General features: G+C 38.7%; 1 protein-coding gene across 1 annotated transcript; it reads left to right on the top strand.

The window, feature by feature from the left end:
- Nucleotides 1-11,564: 11,564 nt before the first annotated feature.
- Nucleotides 11,565-12,740, top strand: LOC109166999. The gene has a single exon (XM_019315898.1). The coding sequence runs from the start codon at nt 11,565-11,567 to the stop codon at nt 12,738-12,740; it is 1,176 nt and encodes a 391-aa protein (XP_019171443.1).
- The last annotated feature ends 3,523 nt before the right edge of the window (nt 12,741-16,263 follow it).

The following is a 16,263-nucleotide window of genomic DNA, read 5'->3' as shown; positions in this document are numbered from 1 at the left end:
GCTTTGCTCCATATATATTGAACAAGGTTTTTTCTCTTATTGAAACCAACTGAAGAAATATAGAGAGAAAAGAGAAGGGAGAGAAACCATCTATGCTTCCTGAAAGCCTCCCGCAAGTTGGATTGTATAGATTATTATATTGAGCAATCCTAGCTTGGAGACATAGCTGTAGAAAGAATTTGGACAATGAGCTTTGGTAAGAACATCTGTTTTAACTGATTTTTAGAGACAACATGAAAGAGTTTGATGACCCCATTGTGCAACTTTTCCCTGACTAGGTGACAGTTCATTTCAATGTGTTTTGTGTGCTCATGGAAGACAGGATTCACAGTCATTACTATTGCATATTTGCTGCCACAATAAAAAGTTGCAGGTGCATCAAGATATAGGCCAAATTCAGCAAATAAATAGAGTATCCATTGCAACCTTCAAATGGTATGAAAGAACACCGTTTATCAAATATCTTAAAATTTAATGTGTATGTTTTGGGTTTTGAATTTAGGATGCGTTTGGAAACCCGGAAAATGAGTTCCGAAAAATATTTTTCGAGTTTTCAGTGTTTGGCAAGAGGGGGGATGAGGTCAATTGAAAATGATGTATTAGTTAAAGGAAAATAGGTATGTTTTGGGGAAAAATGATGTATTAGTCAAAGGAAAATAGGTATGTTTTGGATGAAAATGACTTCCTTTTTTTTTTTGGGAGAAGTCATTTTCCAACACATGTAAATTTTTCAGGCCTAATTTTTTGCGGGCTTTTGCGAGTCGGCCCGCCAAACCAACGAACTAGGGTTCATGCAACCAAAGCCCGCCCCATACGAGTTGGCGGACCCCGCAAGCCGATCCGCGATATTTTTTTTTTTTTTTTTGAATTCAAAGTTCAAAATAATAATAATAATAAAGTCTACAAATAATATAATTTTTTTCGTATTTAATTTTTTTTAAAAAAAGTTATATTTGAAACAGTAGAAGATATATTACTGTGTAGCCACACTACACATTGAAATTGTAAGTGTACAATTTTAGTACCCACATTAAACATTTGTTGGCTAATTTATTTAGTCTCACCTGAATTAGAATTAATTAGTTTTATTTAGTTTAAAACTCCTGTTTTGGACCACCTCCTATCATCTAAGTTTTGCATGGCTATATTTTAATTGGTTGATTGGAAAAAGAGAAGTCATCAATGCAGTGAGTATTTGGAGGCATTCAAATAAAACATGTGGCTCTGAGTTAATGAAGAGGTTGGGATGCTAATATTAAGGATCAAGGTGATGAGTTAAACAGCTATAAAAGGAAGCCTCTCCAGAGAGGAAAGTTACCATTTTTGAGAACTGCTATATTGAGTGAAATCTACACAAGTGCTATTTAAATTAATCGGCTAAATTATATTATTATTATTGTAGTTCAATTTTGGTCTGCACAGATAGTACCTGGTACAGCTGAAGCTTCGGTTGAAGATCGTCATGGCATGCACGTACAATCCTGAGTAGATGTTAGGAAGGTGTTGTAGTGGTAAAGGCTGAGGGCCATTTGTACTTACCTCTTGTAATACTCCTTGGTGAACATCTATAGTGGATTGGACAGACGTGAGTTGCCCCGCAGACGTAGGAGAAGCGCTCCGAACTGCGTGATCAATCTCTGAGTACTTGTTTTATTTTTATGCTTTTTATATTTTGTTATTTATGTTCATTAAATAACCTAATTAATTGATAATTCAATATCTCTTCTAAAAACAAGTAGAACATTAAAGGTGTAATTGAATTCAAGATTCACGGTGCAATTTCAATTGGTATCAGAGCCTGCAGACTTAATTTATTAGTCTGTCGATCTGGCTATTCAGTGCATCTTGAACTCAAGCTTTCAGCGGCTTTTATTGCTTATCTTTATTCTGTTAATTTGTTCAATCTCACGGGTTGTTGAGTGTCACAGAATGGATCGTGTTAAGGTTCTTCCCCAGCTAATCGGCGACAACTACGCTTATTGGAAAGCTCGCACACGTACACATCTAAAAGCTCAAGGTGATGCAGTATGGCGGTCCGTGGTGACAGGTTGGACTCATCCGACTAAAGCCAGTACCAGTGATGATGGAACGCGAGTAACTAAACCTGAAACCGAATGGTCCCAAATTGAAATAACTAATGCTGGATATAACGATAAGGCCTTAGATACGATTTACTCCCTTATGCATGAAAGTCAGTTTTCTATAGTTGCAGGTATTGATTCAGCTAAAGGTGCGTGGGATGCTCTTGAGTCAACTTACGAAGGAACTACGTCAGTGAAACAATCAAAGGTGCAACTGGTCCAGTCCGAATTTGAAGAGCTTCGGATGAATGAAGATGAGACCATCACGAACTTTCACACACGCGTACAGGAACTGGCGAATCATGCGATGGTCATCGGTGAACCTTTCCCACAAGCAAAACTTGTTAAAAAAAATTCTGAGGTCCTTACCACCGAGGTTCAGAATGAAAGTCACGGCTATTCAGGAACACGACGGCTGGGAGAACAAAACTGTTACTCAATTAATGGGAAATCTTAGAACCTATGAAATTGAAATTTTAACTGATCACACAAAAACGAAAAAACAAAAAAAATAGCTTTTGCCACTGAAGAAAATAATGTTGTATCTGATACAGACGAAACTAGTGATGATACAATTGTCTTTTTGACTAAACAGTTTTCTAAAATTTTGAAACAGGTATCCAAAAATTCACTCAACAAAAATCCACAAAGAGGAGCAACATCGTCCAAAGCTGGTCCTAGGACAGGTGCATCAAACTTCAAACAGTCTGTCTCACGTCTAGGACAGTCCAAAGAAAAACCCAACAATAAAGGAATCAAGTGTTATGAGTGTGAATGCTTTAGACATGTACAAGCAGAGTGTGCTACCTACCTTCGACGCAAAAAATCTATGTCAGCCATTACCTGGAGTGATGACGAGCCTGATGTTGAAACAACTGGATCGGATGTTGAAGAAATCTCAGGTAACTTTGTTGCGTTTACAGCACGCGTTACTGGCTGTTCAGAATCTGTTGAAGGAGCTGACTCAGAAGGTGGTGAATATGTCTCCGCAAAAGACTTAGAGCTAAATACTTTATCTTTTGAAGTTGAATTTAATAAGTTGTATCCCAAATGGGAAGCCTTACGAAAAGCAAATCGCAAGCTAGCTAGTGAAACAGAGATTGTAACAAACGCTAGCAAAGTATATCAAACACAAATAGCTTCTAGGAATGTACTACTTAAAGAGGCTACTGATAGAGAAGAAGAACTACAAAACAAAGTACAGACTGAGAATGTACTCCTTGAGGAAGCAGCCGACCGAGAACAGAAACTGCAACAAGAAGTACAGACCTTGAAACAGGAGCTAAGCACCTACAAACAACAAATCCAAATGATGGACACCACTTCAACACTTGACAAAATCCTTGATTTTGGAAGAAAAACTTCTGCAAAATTCGGTTTGGGTTTCACCGGAAGCAACTCAAAAGAGAAAACAGTGTTTGTCAAGGCGTCCGGACCTGATCCAGAGGGTGTCCCTGAATCCAGCACAATGAAACGCACCCATGGTATAGTAAGACCAAATAAACTACATTATAAACTTTATAACCCCGTATGTCATTATTGCAGGTTACGAGGGCATACCAGGCCTGAATGCTACTACTTTTACAAGGACCAAAGAATTGAGAAGTTCAGGCACAAGAAAATTCAGCCCTTTACAAAACAAATTTGGGTTAAAAAGACTGACTATATCTCGTTTGTTTCGTTTCACTCTAAAAGTGCAGGAAGAGAAGAGAAATGGTATTTTGACAGCGGTTGTTCCCGGCACATGACAGGAAATGCCAATTTCTAAGTAACGTAAACACCAGTAAAGGTGAAGTTACCTTTGGCGACGGTATTAAAGGTCAGGTTACTGGGGTAGGCACACTGAATGTAGTTGGCTTACCAAAGTTGGACAAAGTTTTGCTAGTCAGTGGACTTCACGCAAATCTCATAAGTATAAGTCAACTATGTAACCAAAACTGGAACGTGTGCTTCACCAAAAACAACTGCAGTGTCCTGGACAAAAAAAATCAATGCGTTATGGAAGGTAAAAGGTCAATTGACAATTGTTATATTATAACTAACACATCTTCTGTTGCAGGACCAGCATAGATGAATCTGAGCTATGGCACCAAAATCTATGGTATCTGAGTTACAGACTACTTGATAAACTAACAAAGATAGAAGGTGTTACCCAAGATGAAAGTTGAATCAACCATTTGTGGTGCCTGCCAAGCTGGGAAACTGACCAAATCATTTCATCCAACTCAGCATACCATAAACACGAGTATTCAGCGCCAAAGGATTACCTCAAAAGTTCTGGGCATAGGCTGTAAACAATTCATGTCACATCATCAACTGCGTCTATCTTCGTCCCGGCACAACACAAACCCCATACGAATTATGGAAAGGTAAGAAGCCGAACATGACATATTTTCATATTTTTGGCTCACGATGTTTTATTTTGAAGGATGGAAATACTGTTGCAAAATTTGAACCAAAAAGCGACGATGGGATCTTTTCCGGTTATTCAACGAACATCAGTGCATATTGTGTATACAACAAAGTGACCAAGACCATCATGGAGTCTACAAATGTTGTAATTGATGATCAACCGAATGATATTGGTATTCACAACCTGAGTCAGTGACAGAATTTGAAACTACTGATCCTGAAACTCCTGAACCAGATCTAGAGTCACCTACGCCATCACCAACGCCATCTGAACCTGTCCCAGAACCAGAATCAGAATCTGACACTGATCAAGACGACATTGACATCCCAACACGCATCCACAATAGATCATCCATCTTCAAAATTAATTTTGCCATCATCTTTGGTGATAAGGTCTACAGGTTCATTACTCTCTAATTACTTTTGTTAATTCCTTGAATGTTTTTAGGGTGTTATTGTCTAATGTGTCTTGTGAAATACCTGCAAATATTCCTATGTCTAAAGCTAAGTTTTTATGTGTTCATTTACCTAATTTGGTGTCTTCTACTTCAATATCCTTGCATTTATCAAATCTTGACATTTCTTCATCTTTGCCAATGTAATATTCTGCATCTGTGATAGAATCTGTTTCAGAATAAGAGAATTTACCTTTTGAATTAATGGTTCAGTTCCTACATACTCTCGCATTGCATCTATGTCTTTTTGTGCATTTGTCTCTCTATGATTGATTGGTCCTCTATTCTAATTTTTTTTAATTTTCTCGCATTTAGTCCTTTTCGTTACCTACTACTCTAACTTGCGGTTTGATTCTTTGTTGTTAGTGTTTTTAAATGTTCAAAAACCCCATATTATAATTGACAATATTATTATGGCATACTAAGATAGGTTTAGAGTCTGTCCGTTTATCTCTACAGAGATCTGATCAATCAGAAGCAACAACAGAAGGACTGACACTGAAGATCTGATTTAGGAAGCTGGTTTCTTAAAAGGCTTACGCGGTATTATCAGACTCATATGGAAAGATGATCAGCGTATATTCTTAAGAAAGGTATGGACCTAATCTTCTGAGATTACATTCCTCTTTTATAGTCCTACCTTCTACAATCAAAGACATCTATGGAGAGTGGTTATTGAAGGATCTATAAGTACCCTTATTTGAAGAGAATTAGGGTTACGCCGAAAGTAAGAATAAACACTCCATATCTGCTATATGAGATTAGATCTTTGATTTTCATGCATCTTCTCAATACAATATGTTCACGGTGATTAAGATGATGAACTCGAGAAGAGTTACTACTGCTTAAACGAAAGGACACTGTGATCACACTGTTGTGGGAACAACTTTATAGAGCGTCATTGAAGTGGACTGCATCAGAGTGGGCTCTCCAAGTGAAGGGATTTCATTGGACTTCTGTATGCATGGCTCTCCATCTTCAACAATCCACTAGACCTGTGTGGACTGGGTTTGAACCTTGTGTGGGGCACTTGGGTAAGATTATTGTATATCTACCTTTGTACATTGGTTTATGATTTAGTGGATTGGACGCTTATGTGATCGTCCCCCAGACGTAGATACACACCGTATCGAACTGGGTAAACATTCTGTGTCTTTGGCTTTTGTGCGGTTATCTTTCTCTTATTCTCTCTTCGTGATCTATCATTACTGATTGGCCTCTTATCTGAATGAATCAGTAATCTACATCAATCATCAAATTCTGTCAATTTACTTAAAATGAGGAATTGCAAAATTACATGTGGTATAACAGCTTTTAAGTCTACATAGTGACTTGATCCGAAGGGCTGTTTTAGTTTTGCATTCTCTCTGTTTTTGTGCAAGTCTCTCTGTGTGTTCGTTGCCTGGTTGCTGTATTCAGGATGGACGCAAGCATGAAACCGCCAGAACTAGTTGGTCACAACTACTCTTTCTGGAAGGCTCGAATGGAGATATATCTTCAAGCACAAGGTACCAGGGTTTATCGCACCATTCTAACTGGGTGGAGTCGGCCTACTACTGAGAATGCGCAAGGAGTTGCTGAAGAAAAACCCATGGAGACTTGGACAGATGATGAAATGAATGCCTCTGATCTGAACAACATAGCATTGAACTCAATTGTAGGATCACTACATGAATCAGTTTTTACGCTTGTTACAGGAATAAAAGAGGCTAAACGGGTATGGGAAATTCTTGAAACCAGATTTGAAGGAACCAGTGATGTCAAACAGTCAAAGCTACAAATGGTTCTGTCAGAATTCGAAGCACTCATAATGATTGAAGACGAAACCATTTCGACCTTCCACAGTAGGGTTCAGAACTTGATGAATCGAGCCTCAATTCTTGGGGAACCATTCACTGTTGAGAGAGTGGTCAAAAAGATTCTTAGATCTTTACCTAAACGCTTTCGAATGAAAGTAACTGCTATTCAGGAACACACAGGTTGGAAAAAGAATACTGTCGGAGAACTCATGGGAAGCTTACACACATACGAACTGGAAGTTCTTACTGATGATGATATTGGAAGCAACAGGAAAGGAAAGTCGGTAGCCTTTGTGGCTGAGGCTGATCGAGAATCTAACACAGACGACATAGATGATGAAACCTTAGCTCTTCTAACCAAAAACTTCAAGAAAATTTTAAAAGGTTTCAACAGAAAGGGTCAAGGTCAGCCTACCAGGACACAATACAAAGGCAGCAACTCCTCATATCAAAAGGTAGAAACAACACCTTTCTCACAAAACAATCAATCTCAGACTGGGCGATCAAGACAAAACAGAAACAGTTCCACAGACACAAGAAAACCCCTCAATCGGTCAGTGCAATGTAGGGAATTGATCCAGAATTGATCCAGAAAAAATCTGTGGCGCATGTGCAATTGGGAAACAAATCAGAACTCCACACAAAGCAATAAAAGGTATCACCACTGAGAAATGTCTAGACCTTGTCCATATAGACCTCATGGGGCCAACACAGACTGAAAGTATTGGGGGAAAGAAATACATATTTGTGTGTGTGGACGATTTCTCTCGATACAGCTGGGTATACTTTCTGAGAGAAAAAACAGAAGCCTTCAAGGCCTTTAAGACTCTGTGCATAAGAGTTCAGAACGAAAAGGATGAGTCCATTATAAAAGTTCAGAGATTGAGGAGTGATCATGGAAAGGAATTTGAGAACTCACTATATTCAGACTTCTGCTCCGAGCATGGCATATCACATGAGTTCTCAGCTCCTAGAACTGCTCAACAGAATGGAGTAGTGGAAAGAAAGAATCGAACTTTACAGGAAATGGCTAGAGTCATGCTACATGCCTCACATCTGCCACAACGCTTCTGGGCTGAAGCAGTTCACACAGCATGTCATACTATAAATAGGGTCTATCTTAGACCAGGAACAACGAAAACTCCTTATGAGATCTGGAAGGGAAAGAAGCCAAATCTAAAATATTTTCATGTGTTTGGAACAAAGTGTTATGTGCTAGCTGATAGAGAACAAAGAGGGAAGTTCGAACCCAAGAGTGATGAGAGAATCTTCCTTGGCTACTCTCCGAACAGTTATGCCTACAGAGTCTACAACAAGAGGACTCAGTCTGTGATGGAGTCAGTGAACGTGGTTATCGATGACAACCCAGAAGAATCAATAGACTCAACGGTGATAGAGTCTTCTCTAAGTGATCCAGATGCGAGTAATAACAACAGTCAACTCAAACCACAAGATTCGTCAGATGAAGATCAAGAAAGTTCGGAACAGGAGATAGATCTCATGAATGATGTTGGTAAAGATAAGCCCACCAGAACTCAGAAAAACCATCCATCAGATGGGATGAAGACCAGAAGCAGAATAAGAAATAATCTGACAGAAATATCTGGGTCTGCTTGCTATAACTCAAAGATAGAACCCAGAAATGTCAAAGAAGCCTTACAGGATGATCTGTGGATCAAGGCAATGCAGGAGGAACTACATCAGTTTGAGCGGAATCATGTCTGGAATCTTGTACCAAGACCTGATGGTGTCAACGTAATTGGAACGAAGTAGATCTTTAAAAATAAAACTGATGAAGCCGGGAATATAGCCAGAAACAAAGCTCGGTTAGTTGCTCAAGGTTATACTCAGATTGAAGGGATTGACCATGACGAGACGTTTGCTCCTGTAGCTAGACTCGAGTCAATCAGAATCTTGCTGGCTGTCGCATGAATTTTGGGATTTACATTATATCATATGGATGCCAAGACAGCATTTCTGAATGGGTATCTCCATGAAGATATCTATGTGGCTCAACCTAAGGGTTTTGAAGATCCAGAACACCCTACTTATGTCTATAAGCTTCGAAAAGCTCTCTACGGTCTTAAACAAGCCCCACGGGCATGGTATGAAGGACTGACACAGTATTTGCTCCAGCATGGGTATAAACGCAGAAGTGTTGACAAAACTCTGTTTGTAAAAACTACTGGAAGTCATGTAACTATAGCTCAAATCTATGTTGATGACATTGTGTTTGGATCGACCCTGCAGAAATACACTGATGAGTTGGTAAAAGTAATGGAGGAAGAGTTTGAAATGTCCATGGTTGGTCAACTGACATACTTCCTAGGTCTACAGGTCAAGCAAAGTTCTGAAGGATACTTTATTTCGCAAGTATGCTAAGAATCTTGTCAAAAAGTTTGATCTGGAAACATGTAAATCTTCCAGAACACCTATCTCCACCTCTACAAAAGTATCGAAAGATGAAACTGGTGTATCAGTGGATAACATAGTCTATCGTAGCTTGATAGGCAGTCTACTGTATCTAACTGCCAGTGGACCAGACATAATGTTCAGTGTAGGAATCTGTGCAAGGTATCAATCTGATCCAAAGGAATCTCATCTGATAGCTGCAAAACGCATTCTGAAGTACATTAAAGGAACGATACAGTATGGACTCTGGTATTCCAAGGACAGTGAACTGAATCTGGTTGCATACTGTGATGCTGATTGGGCAGGAAATATTGATGATCGGAAAAGTACTTCTGGAGGATGTTTCTTTGTTGGTAAAAACTTAGTATCATGGCTAAGCAAGAAACAGAATTCAATCTCTCTAAGCACTGCAGAGGCAGAATACATAGCTGCAGGTGGTTGCTGTACTCAGTTGGTATGGATGAAACAGATGTTTCTGGATTATGGTCTTACTCAAGGAACAATGACACACTTCTGTGACAATGTCAGTGGTATTAACATCTCCAAGAATCCTGTTCAACATTCCAGAATGAAGCATATTGACATCAGGCATCATTACATCAGAGACCTAGTTGAATCCAAGGAAATTGAATTGGAATACATTCAAACTGACAAACAACTGGCGGACATTCTGACTAAGCCATTGGATGCTAATCGTTTTGAAATTCTTACATCTGCTCGGGGAATTTGCAGAATTGACTGATTAAAGCAGTTGGTCCGTCAGAGAGGAGATGGTGTATACGGGTCAGTGTTATGATTTGACTTTCCTTAAAGACTCCTCTCTATTTATGTTAAGAAGATTATTTAACATTATGCTTCTCAGAGATATCTTAAAAGATCTTAATTTCTTTTCGAATTTCAAATTTCCTTGGGTTCCGTTTCCTTCCTAAAAAGGAGTTGTACCGTTGTGTTAATCAATCGCGTCTGCATGATATTTGACAAGCCGCATTAATTAGGGTTCATCATCCTTAAGCCTATTTGATACCGGGCCAAGAAGAAAAACACATCTTCGATCATCACAGCTCTCAACTTTCTATCTCTCTTGCATATCTTCCTTCAGTGATCTGCTCTTCTCTTCGCACATAACCTTCAATGGCAGACCCTGTAAGAAACATCATTATCAAACTTGGAAGCAAGACACACTCTCCGGAGGTGGCCCTTAAGCATATTCAGACGCTGCTGCAGTTTGCTATGAAGAAGAAGCTCAAACTTGATCCTCTGCTTCGCGACAAGATTTTAGTAACTGTGATGACCTATTACCCAGAGTATTATGCAGAATGGTCTGAAGATGATGAGACTGAACTGCTTATGATGGTTTCTAAAGCCAGTGATGAAGTTTCTACAGTATATATTCCAGAACCCTTGGATGGAAATCGGGTCGCGGCATTCCTTCAATACTTTGCACATCGAGCCCTAGAATTGGTTGAGGCCTCTCGACGGCAAGCGGAGGCGCAACCTCTGTATCTCGCAGCTGCTCAAAAAGAGGCAACACACAGACAGGAGATCCTCCGAAACAGGTCAAACTTTCTGAAACTCCTATTGAAATTTCACCAGATAAACCTGATGTTTCTGCTACCCCATCTTGTGTGCCTGTTATTTCTAAAAATTTAACTGCTTTGAATTCCGAGAAGCCTCTTATGAATGTTGATTCTTTATCTCTGCCTTTGAGTGAATATGTTGGTATGAAAATTGATGTCTTGCATGTGTCTGATGAGAAAGCAAAGTCCTCTGATGAGCTAAATCCACTGAGTTTAGTCGTTTACTCTTCTGATAATATTGCTCTGCATCCTAATGAGAATGTTGATGACACTAAAGAAACTTGCTCTGTTGTTGATACTCCTGTTTTACCTGCTACTGTTGAAACTGTTGATTTATCAAGCCCCCACAAGTCTGAGAAAACAGGTGGAATTCCTGTTTACACTGCAACATCTTTAGGAGAGAGTCTGGAACATGTGCGACAATTTGCTGGGCTACCATCTGATTCCATCCCTCAACCATATCGAGTGATTCATCCTTCCGAATCCTCCAGTGAAGATGATAAAATACTGGCTGAAGTGTATGGATCTCAAGCACTTCAATCTGATGTTCCAACTGTTGAGGCAACTGCTCATCCTGACTCCACGAATTTCAAAATTCGAGAGATTTCGAATATTATTGGAAGCTCGTCTGCAAATGTTTCTGATTATAGCCACTCTGTGACTCCGGTTCAGTCCCCAACCAAGGAAACAAGACGGTCAAAAAGGAAGAATGTCCCAGTAAAGGTTGTTGTTGAGACCGGTGATGATAATGCTGATGTGGATCAGCCTGAGAAGAAGAGAAAGTAGAGTGAGAATGTTAAGCCTGAAGGAAACCCGCCTGTTCAACAAATGTTCAAGACTCTGCGATCGTCTGTTAAGCAAAAAGGATCTACTGTTGTTCAAGCTACCTCTGTACCAGCCCCTTCTGTCAGAAAAGGGAAGCCATCCACACGATCAAGAGGTCGAAGTATCACCCCTGAGGTCCCACCTGTTGAAGAAACTGACCCATCTGTTTACCGGCCTCAGTTTGTATCTCCTGCTGCACAGACCAAATGGACCACTATGGTTAGAAGGGATCTTATTGTTCAAAGATCGGTGGACGAGAACCAGCTGAACTCCATTTGTGACATTCTGCCCTTGCTGAATGAAGTTGGATTGTTGAAAACTGTCACGGACATCTGCCCTTACTCTAAGCTGCTCACATATGAATTCTATTGCAATCTCAATGATGAGATTGACGTTCTCACAGGGCCACGACCGATGCAGATCTTTATCAGAGGAAGGTGGTATGTTTTTGGGCCAGATATGATTAATGAATACTATGGCTTGCCAGCAGTTCAAGAAGAAGCTGTTACTGACTGGGACTTAGTTGCCAGAACTCTGACCGGTGGGCAGACAGAATCATGGCCTACGGGTGACAAGGACTATCTGCAAAGCTCCCATCTCACGTCTAGATATGTGATTTTACACCGCCTAGCTCTTCACAACTGGCTCCCATCAGCCCATTTTCACACAGTTGGCAAGCTTCTGGCTGGGTTCTTATTTCGAATTGGAACAAAGATGCAACTTGATCTGGGAAAATGGATTTACTATCACATCCTCACCCTGATTCATCCACGCGAACAGAAGGTAAGACTCCCCTTCCCAAATCTGATTTTTGGCATCCTTACCACTCAGGGCCTTGAGCCTATGCTCAGTGAAGTGATCAGCCCAACGTTGCTTTATACTGTTGATAAACGTCTTCTGTCTGGAGATCACTTTCGGGATGTTGTTCCTGTGACTGCCCCATCCAATCCTGAACCAGATGTTGTGCCTGATGACTCTCCTCATGCTAAGGATGTTCAGCTTTCCATACAGCTGAAGGCAAGAGTTGCTGATCTTGAGACGGTGCACAGCATTATTGCAAAGCAACTGACAGGTGCCCGTACTATGCTAGCTATTGTTCTTCTTCGTTTGAGACTGATTGAAGCTGCTGCTGCTACTGATCCTGTGAAGTCTGGCAGTGACTCTCCCTCCAATGCTTGATCTTTGGCTACCATTGGCAAAAAGGGGGAGTAGTATGAACTCAGGGGGAGTTTAATTTTTTTGTTTTTGTTTGAGTCCCTTCTGGCCCTAGCTGGGCGTTTATGTTTTTTTTTTTTTTTTTTTGATCCTAAACTGTTTTGGATCCTATGTTTCTGTTTTCATTCTATGTAATCAGTTCGGACATATGGGTTGCTTCTTTATAATAACCTATCTTAGCTCTTTGAGTTTCTAGTCGAGTTGTTTTGCCAAATAATAGCCAAAGGGGGAGTTTGTTAGTGTTTTTAAATGTTCAAAAACCCCATATTATAATTGGCAATATTATTATGGCATACTAAGATAGGTTTAGAGTCTGTCCGTTTATCTCTACAGAGATCTGATCAATCAGAAGCAACAACAGAAGGACTGACACTGAAGATCTGATTTAGGAAGCTGGTTTCTTAAAAGTCTTACGCGGTATTATCAGACTCATATGGAAAGATGATCAACGTATATTCTTAAAAAAGGTATGGACCTAATCTTCTGAGATTACATTCCTCTTTTATAGTCCTACCTTCTACAATCAAAGACATCTATGGAGAGTGGTTATTGAAGGATCTATAAGTACCCTTATTCGAAGAGAATTAGGGTTACGCCGAAAGTAAGAAGAAACACTCCATATCTGCTATATGAGATTAGATCTTTGATTTTCATTCATCTTCTCAATACAATATGTTCACGGTGATTAAGATGATGAACTTGAGAAGAGTTACTACTGCTTAAACGAAAGGACACTGTGATCACACTGTTGTGGGAACAACTTTATAGAGCGTCATTGAAGTGGACTACATCAGAGTGGGCTCTCCAAGTGAAGGGATTTCATTGGACTTCTGTATGCATGGCTCTCCATCTTCAACAATCCACTAGACCTGTGTAGACTGGGTTTGAACCTTGTGTGGGGCACTTGGGTAAGATTATTGTATATCTACCTTTGTACATTGGTTTATGATTTAGTGGATTGGACACCTATGTGATCGTCCCCCAGACGTAGATACACACCGTATCGAACTGGGTAAACATTTTGTGTCTTTGGCTTTTGTGCGGTTATCTTTCTCTTATTCTCTCTTCGTGATTTATCATTACTAATTGGCCTCTTATCTGAATCAATCAGTAATCTACATCAGTCATCTAATTCTGTCAATTTACTTAAAATGAGGAATTGCAAAATTACATTTGTGTTTTGTTCTTGACGGTTTTCTATGCGTTTTCTAAATGTTATACATGCGTTGTTTTGAGTGCTTTTAATTGATAAACATATATATTTTTTGCTTAAGTTATTTTATTGGTGTTTCTATGTTGCATCTTTGAATTCTCTATGGTTACTTGATGAACTTTGATGCAATTTGTTTAATATTTGTACTCTCCTTTGTTACTATGTGAATGTTTTTTTTTGTTGGTCCGGTCATGACCGTATCTGTGTTTGCTTGTGTACTTATTGTGCTAAACTGTTATGAATTCTTGCCTGAAGTTGATTTATATGAATATGTGCGTGATTTTGATCTATTTGAATCTCTGGCTGAATATGCTTTACATGACCGTGTTTGTTTTGTTTGTGTGTTTTCCCGTGCTATCTGGTATGAATCTGTGCCTGATGTTACTTTAGTTGAATCTCTGGCTGAATATGCTTTACCTGAATGTACTTACTGTCTTATTTATCAATCTGTCTTCTTGAGTGGCCCAATTATGTGCTTTTTGTGTTATTTGCTACGAATTTGTGCTTGAATGTGTGTATTACTTGATATGTTTTATCTACTTAATCTGCTCCAACTTGATTTGTGTGTCTTTATGTGCTTATATGTTATCAAGTTGATTTGTGTGTCTTTATGTGCATATATGTTATCAAGTTCTGCATGTTTTTTGTTACTAATTTTCTTGTGCAGGTTCAATTTTATCGGGCACTCCGTCAGACTCAATCCACTAATATAGATGTTCACCTTTGTCAATTTATTGACAAAAGGGGGAGTATGGTTGGAATAAGGGGGAGTTTTGGTAAAACTATTGGATGTTTGGTTTTGTGGAATTTTGGTAATTGGATGTTTGGTTTTGTGGAATTTTGGTAAAATTGTTGGATTAGGGGGGAAGTAAGAAAGGGGGAGTAGTAGTTGAATGGTTGATGTATTGGCTTGACTATGATTGCTGCATATGGTAATTCTTTTTGGTACTACTACTCTATGGCTACTCTATGGTACTCTTTTTTGGTAATCTCTGATAAATATATCACTCTTCTCGCCAAGTATAAAGCCTTTATTTGGCTAATTCATTTACTGTGTATTGTGGTGGGTCAATTCTTATTTTCTGAAGTGTGAAGCCTCAGGATTCTTCGACAATACAGGTTATGTGATATTTAATATAGCGGATTCATTGATGGAATATGGTCCAAAAGAGTTTTTGGTAATTGCCTATTTAATTCTCACCTTAGGATATTGTTCAGTACATATACTAAGGGCCTTGAATAAAATTATTTATCTTATTTGCCCAACGTATAAGATACTGTAGTTTTTTACCAAATAAATTGCCAAAGGGGGAGATTGTAAGTGTACAATTTTAGTACACATTAAACATTTGTTGGCTAATTTATTTAGTCTCACCTGAATTAGAATTAATTTGTTTTATTTAGTTTAAAACTCCTGTTTTGGACCACTTCCTATCATCTAAGTTTTGCATAGCTATATTTTAATTGGTTGATTGGAAAAAGAGAAGTCAGCAAAGTGAGTATTTGGAGGCATTCAAATAAAACATGTGGCTCTGATTTAATGAAGAGGTTGGGATGCTAATATTAAGGATCAAGGTGATGGGTTAAACAGCTATAAAAGGAAACCTCTCTAGAGAGGAAAGTTGCCATTTTTTGTGAACTGCTATATTGAGTGAAATCTACACAAGTGCTATTTAAATTAATCAGCTAAATTATATTATTATTATTGTAGTTAAATTTTGGTCTGCACAGATAGTACCTGGTACAGCTGAAGCTTCGGTTGAAGATCGTCACGGCATGCACGTACAATCTTGAGTAAATGTTAGGAAGGTGTTGTAGTGGTAAAGGTTGAGCGCCATTTGTACTTACCTCTTGTAATACTCCTTGGTGAACATCTATAGTGGATTGGGCAGACGTGAGTTGCCCCGCAGACGTAGGAGAAGCGCTCCAAACTGCGTGATCAATCTCTGAGTACTTGTTTTATTTTTATGCTTTTATATTTTGTTATTTATGTTCATTAAATAACCTAATTAATTGATAATGCAATATCTCTTCTAAAAACAAGTAGAACATTAAAGGTGTAATTGAATTCAAGATTCACGGTGCAATTTCAGAAATATATAACATTTTCAAATATTTTAAAAATGATAAATACTACACAGTATATATATTAATGACTTTGTAGTATTTTTATATATATTACTATGTAGACACAGTAGATGATATATATATATATATATATATATATATATATATATATAGGGAGAGCTTCAAGTAAGAACCCATAATTAGGTA

The sequence above is a fragment of the Ipomoea nil genome, unplaced genomic scaffold (assembly GCF_001879475.1).
Source record: "Ipomoea nil cultivar Tokyo-kokei standard unplaced genomic scaffold, Asagao_1.1 scaffold0317, whole genome shotgun sequence".
NCBI lineage: Eukaryota > Viridiplantae > Streptophyta > Magnoliopsida > Solanales > Convolvulaceae > Ipomoea > Ipomoea nil.
Note: the sequence above shows the minus strand (reverse complement) of the source record. Positions and strands in the feature narration are given on the sequence as shown.

What these genes read in the sequence shown, in the direction of transcription:
- LOC109166999 (XM_019315898.1), top strand. Translation starts at nt 11,565, where the DNA reads ATGTTCAAGACTCTGCGATCGTCTGTTAAGCAAAAAGGATCTACTGTT.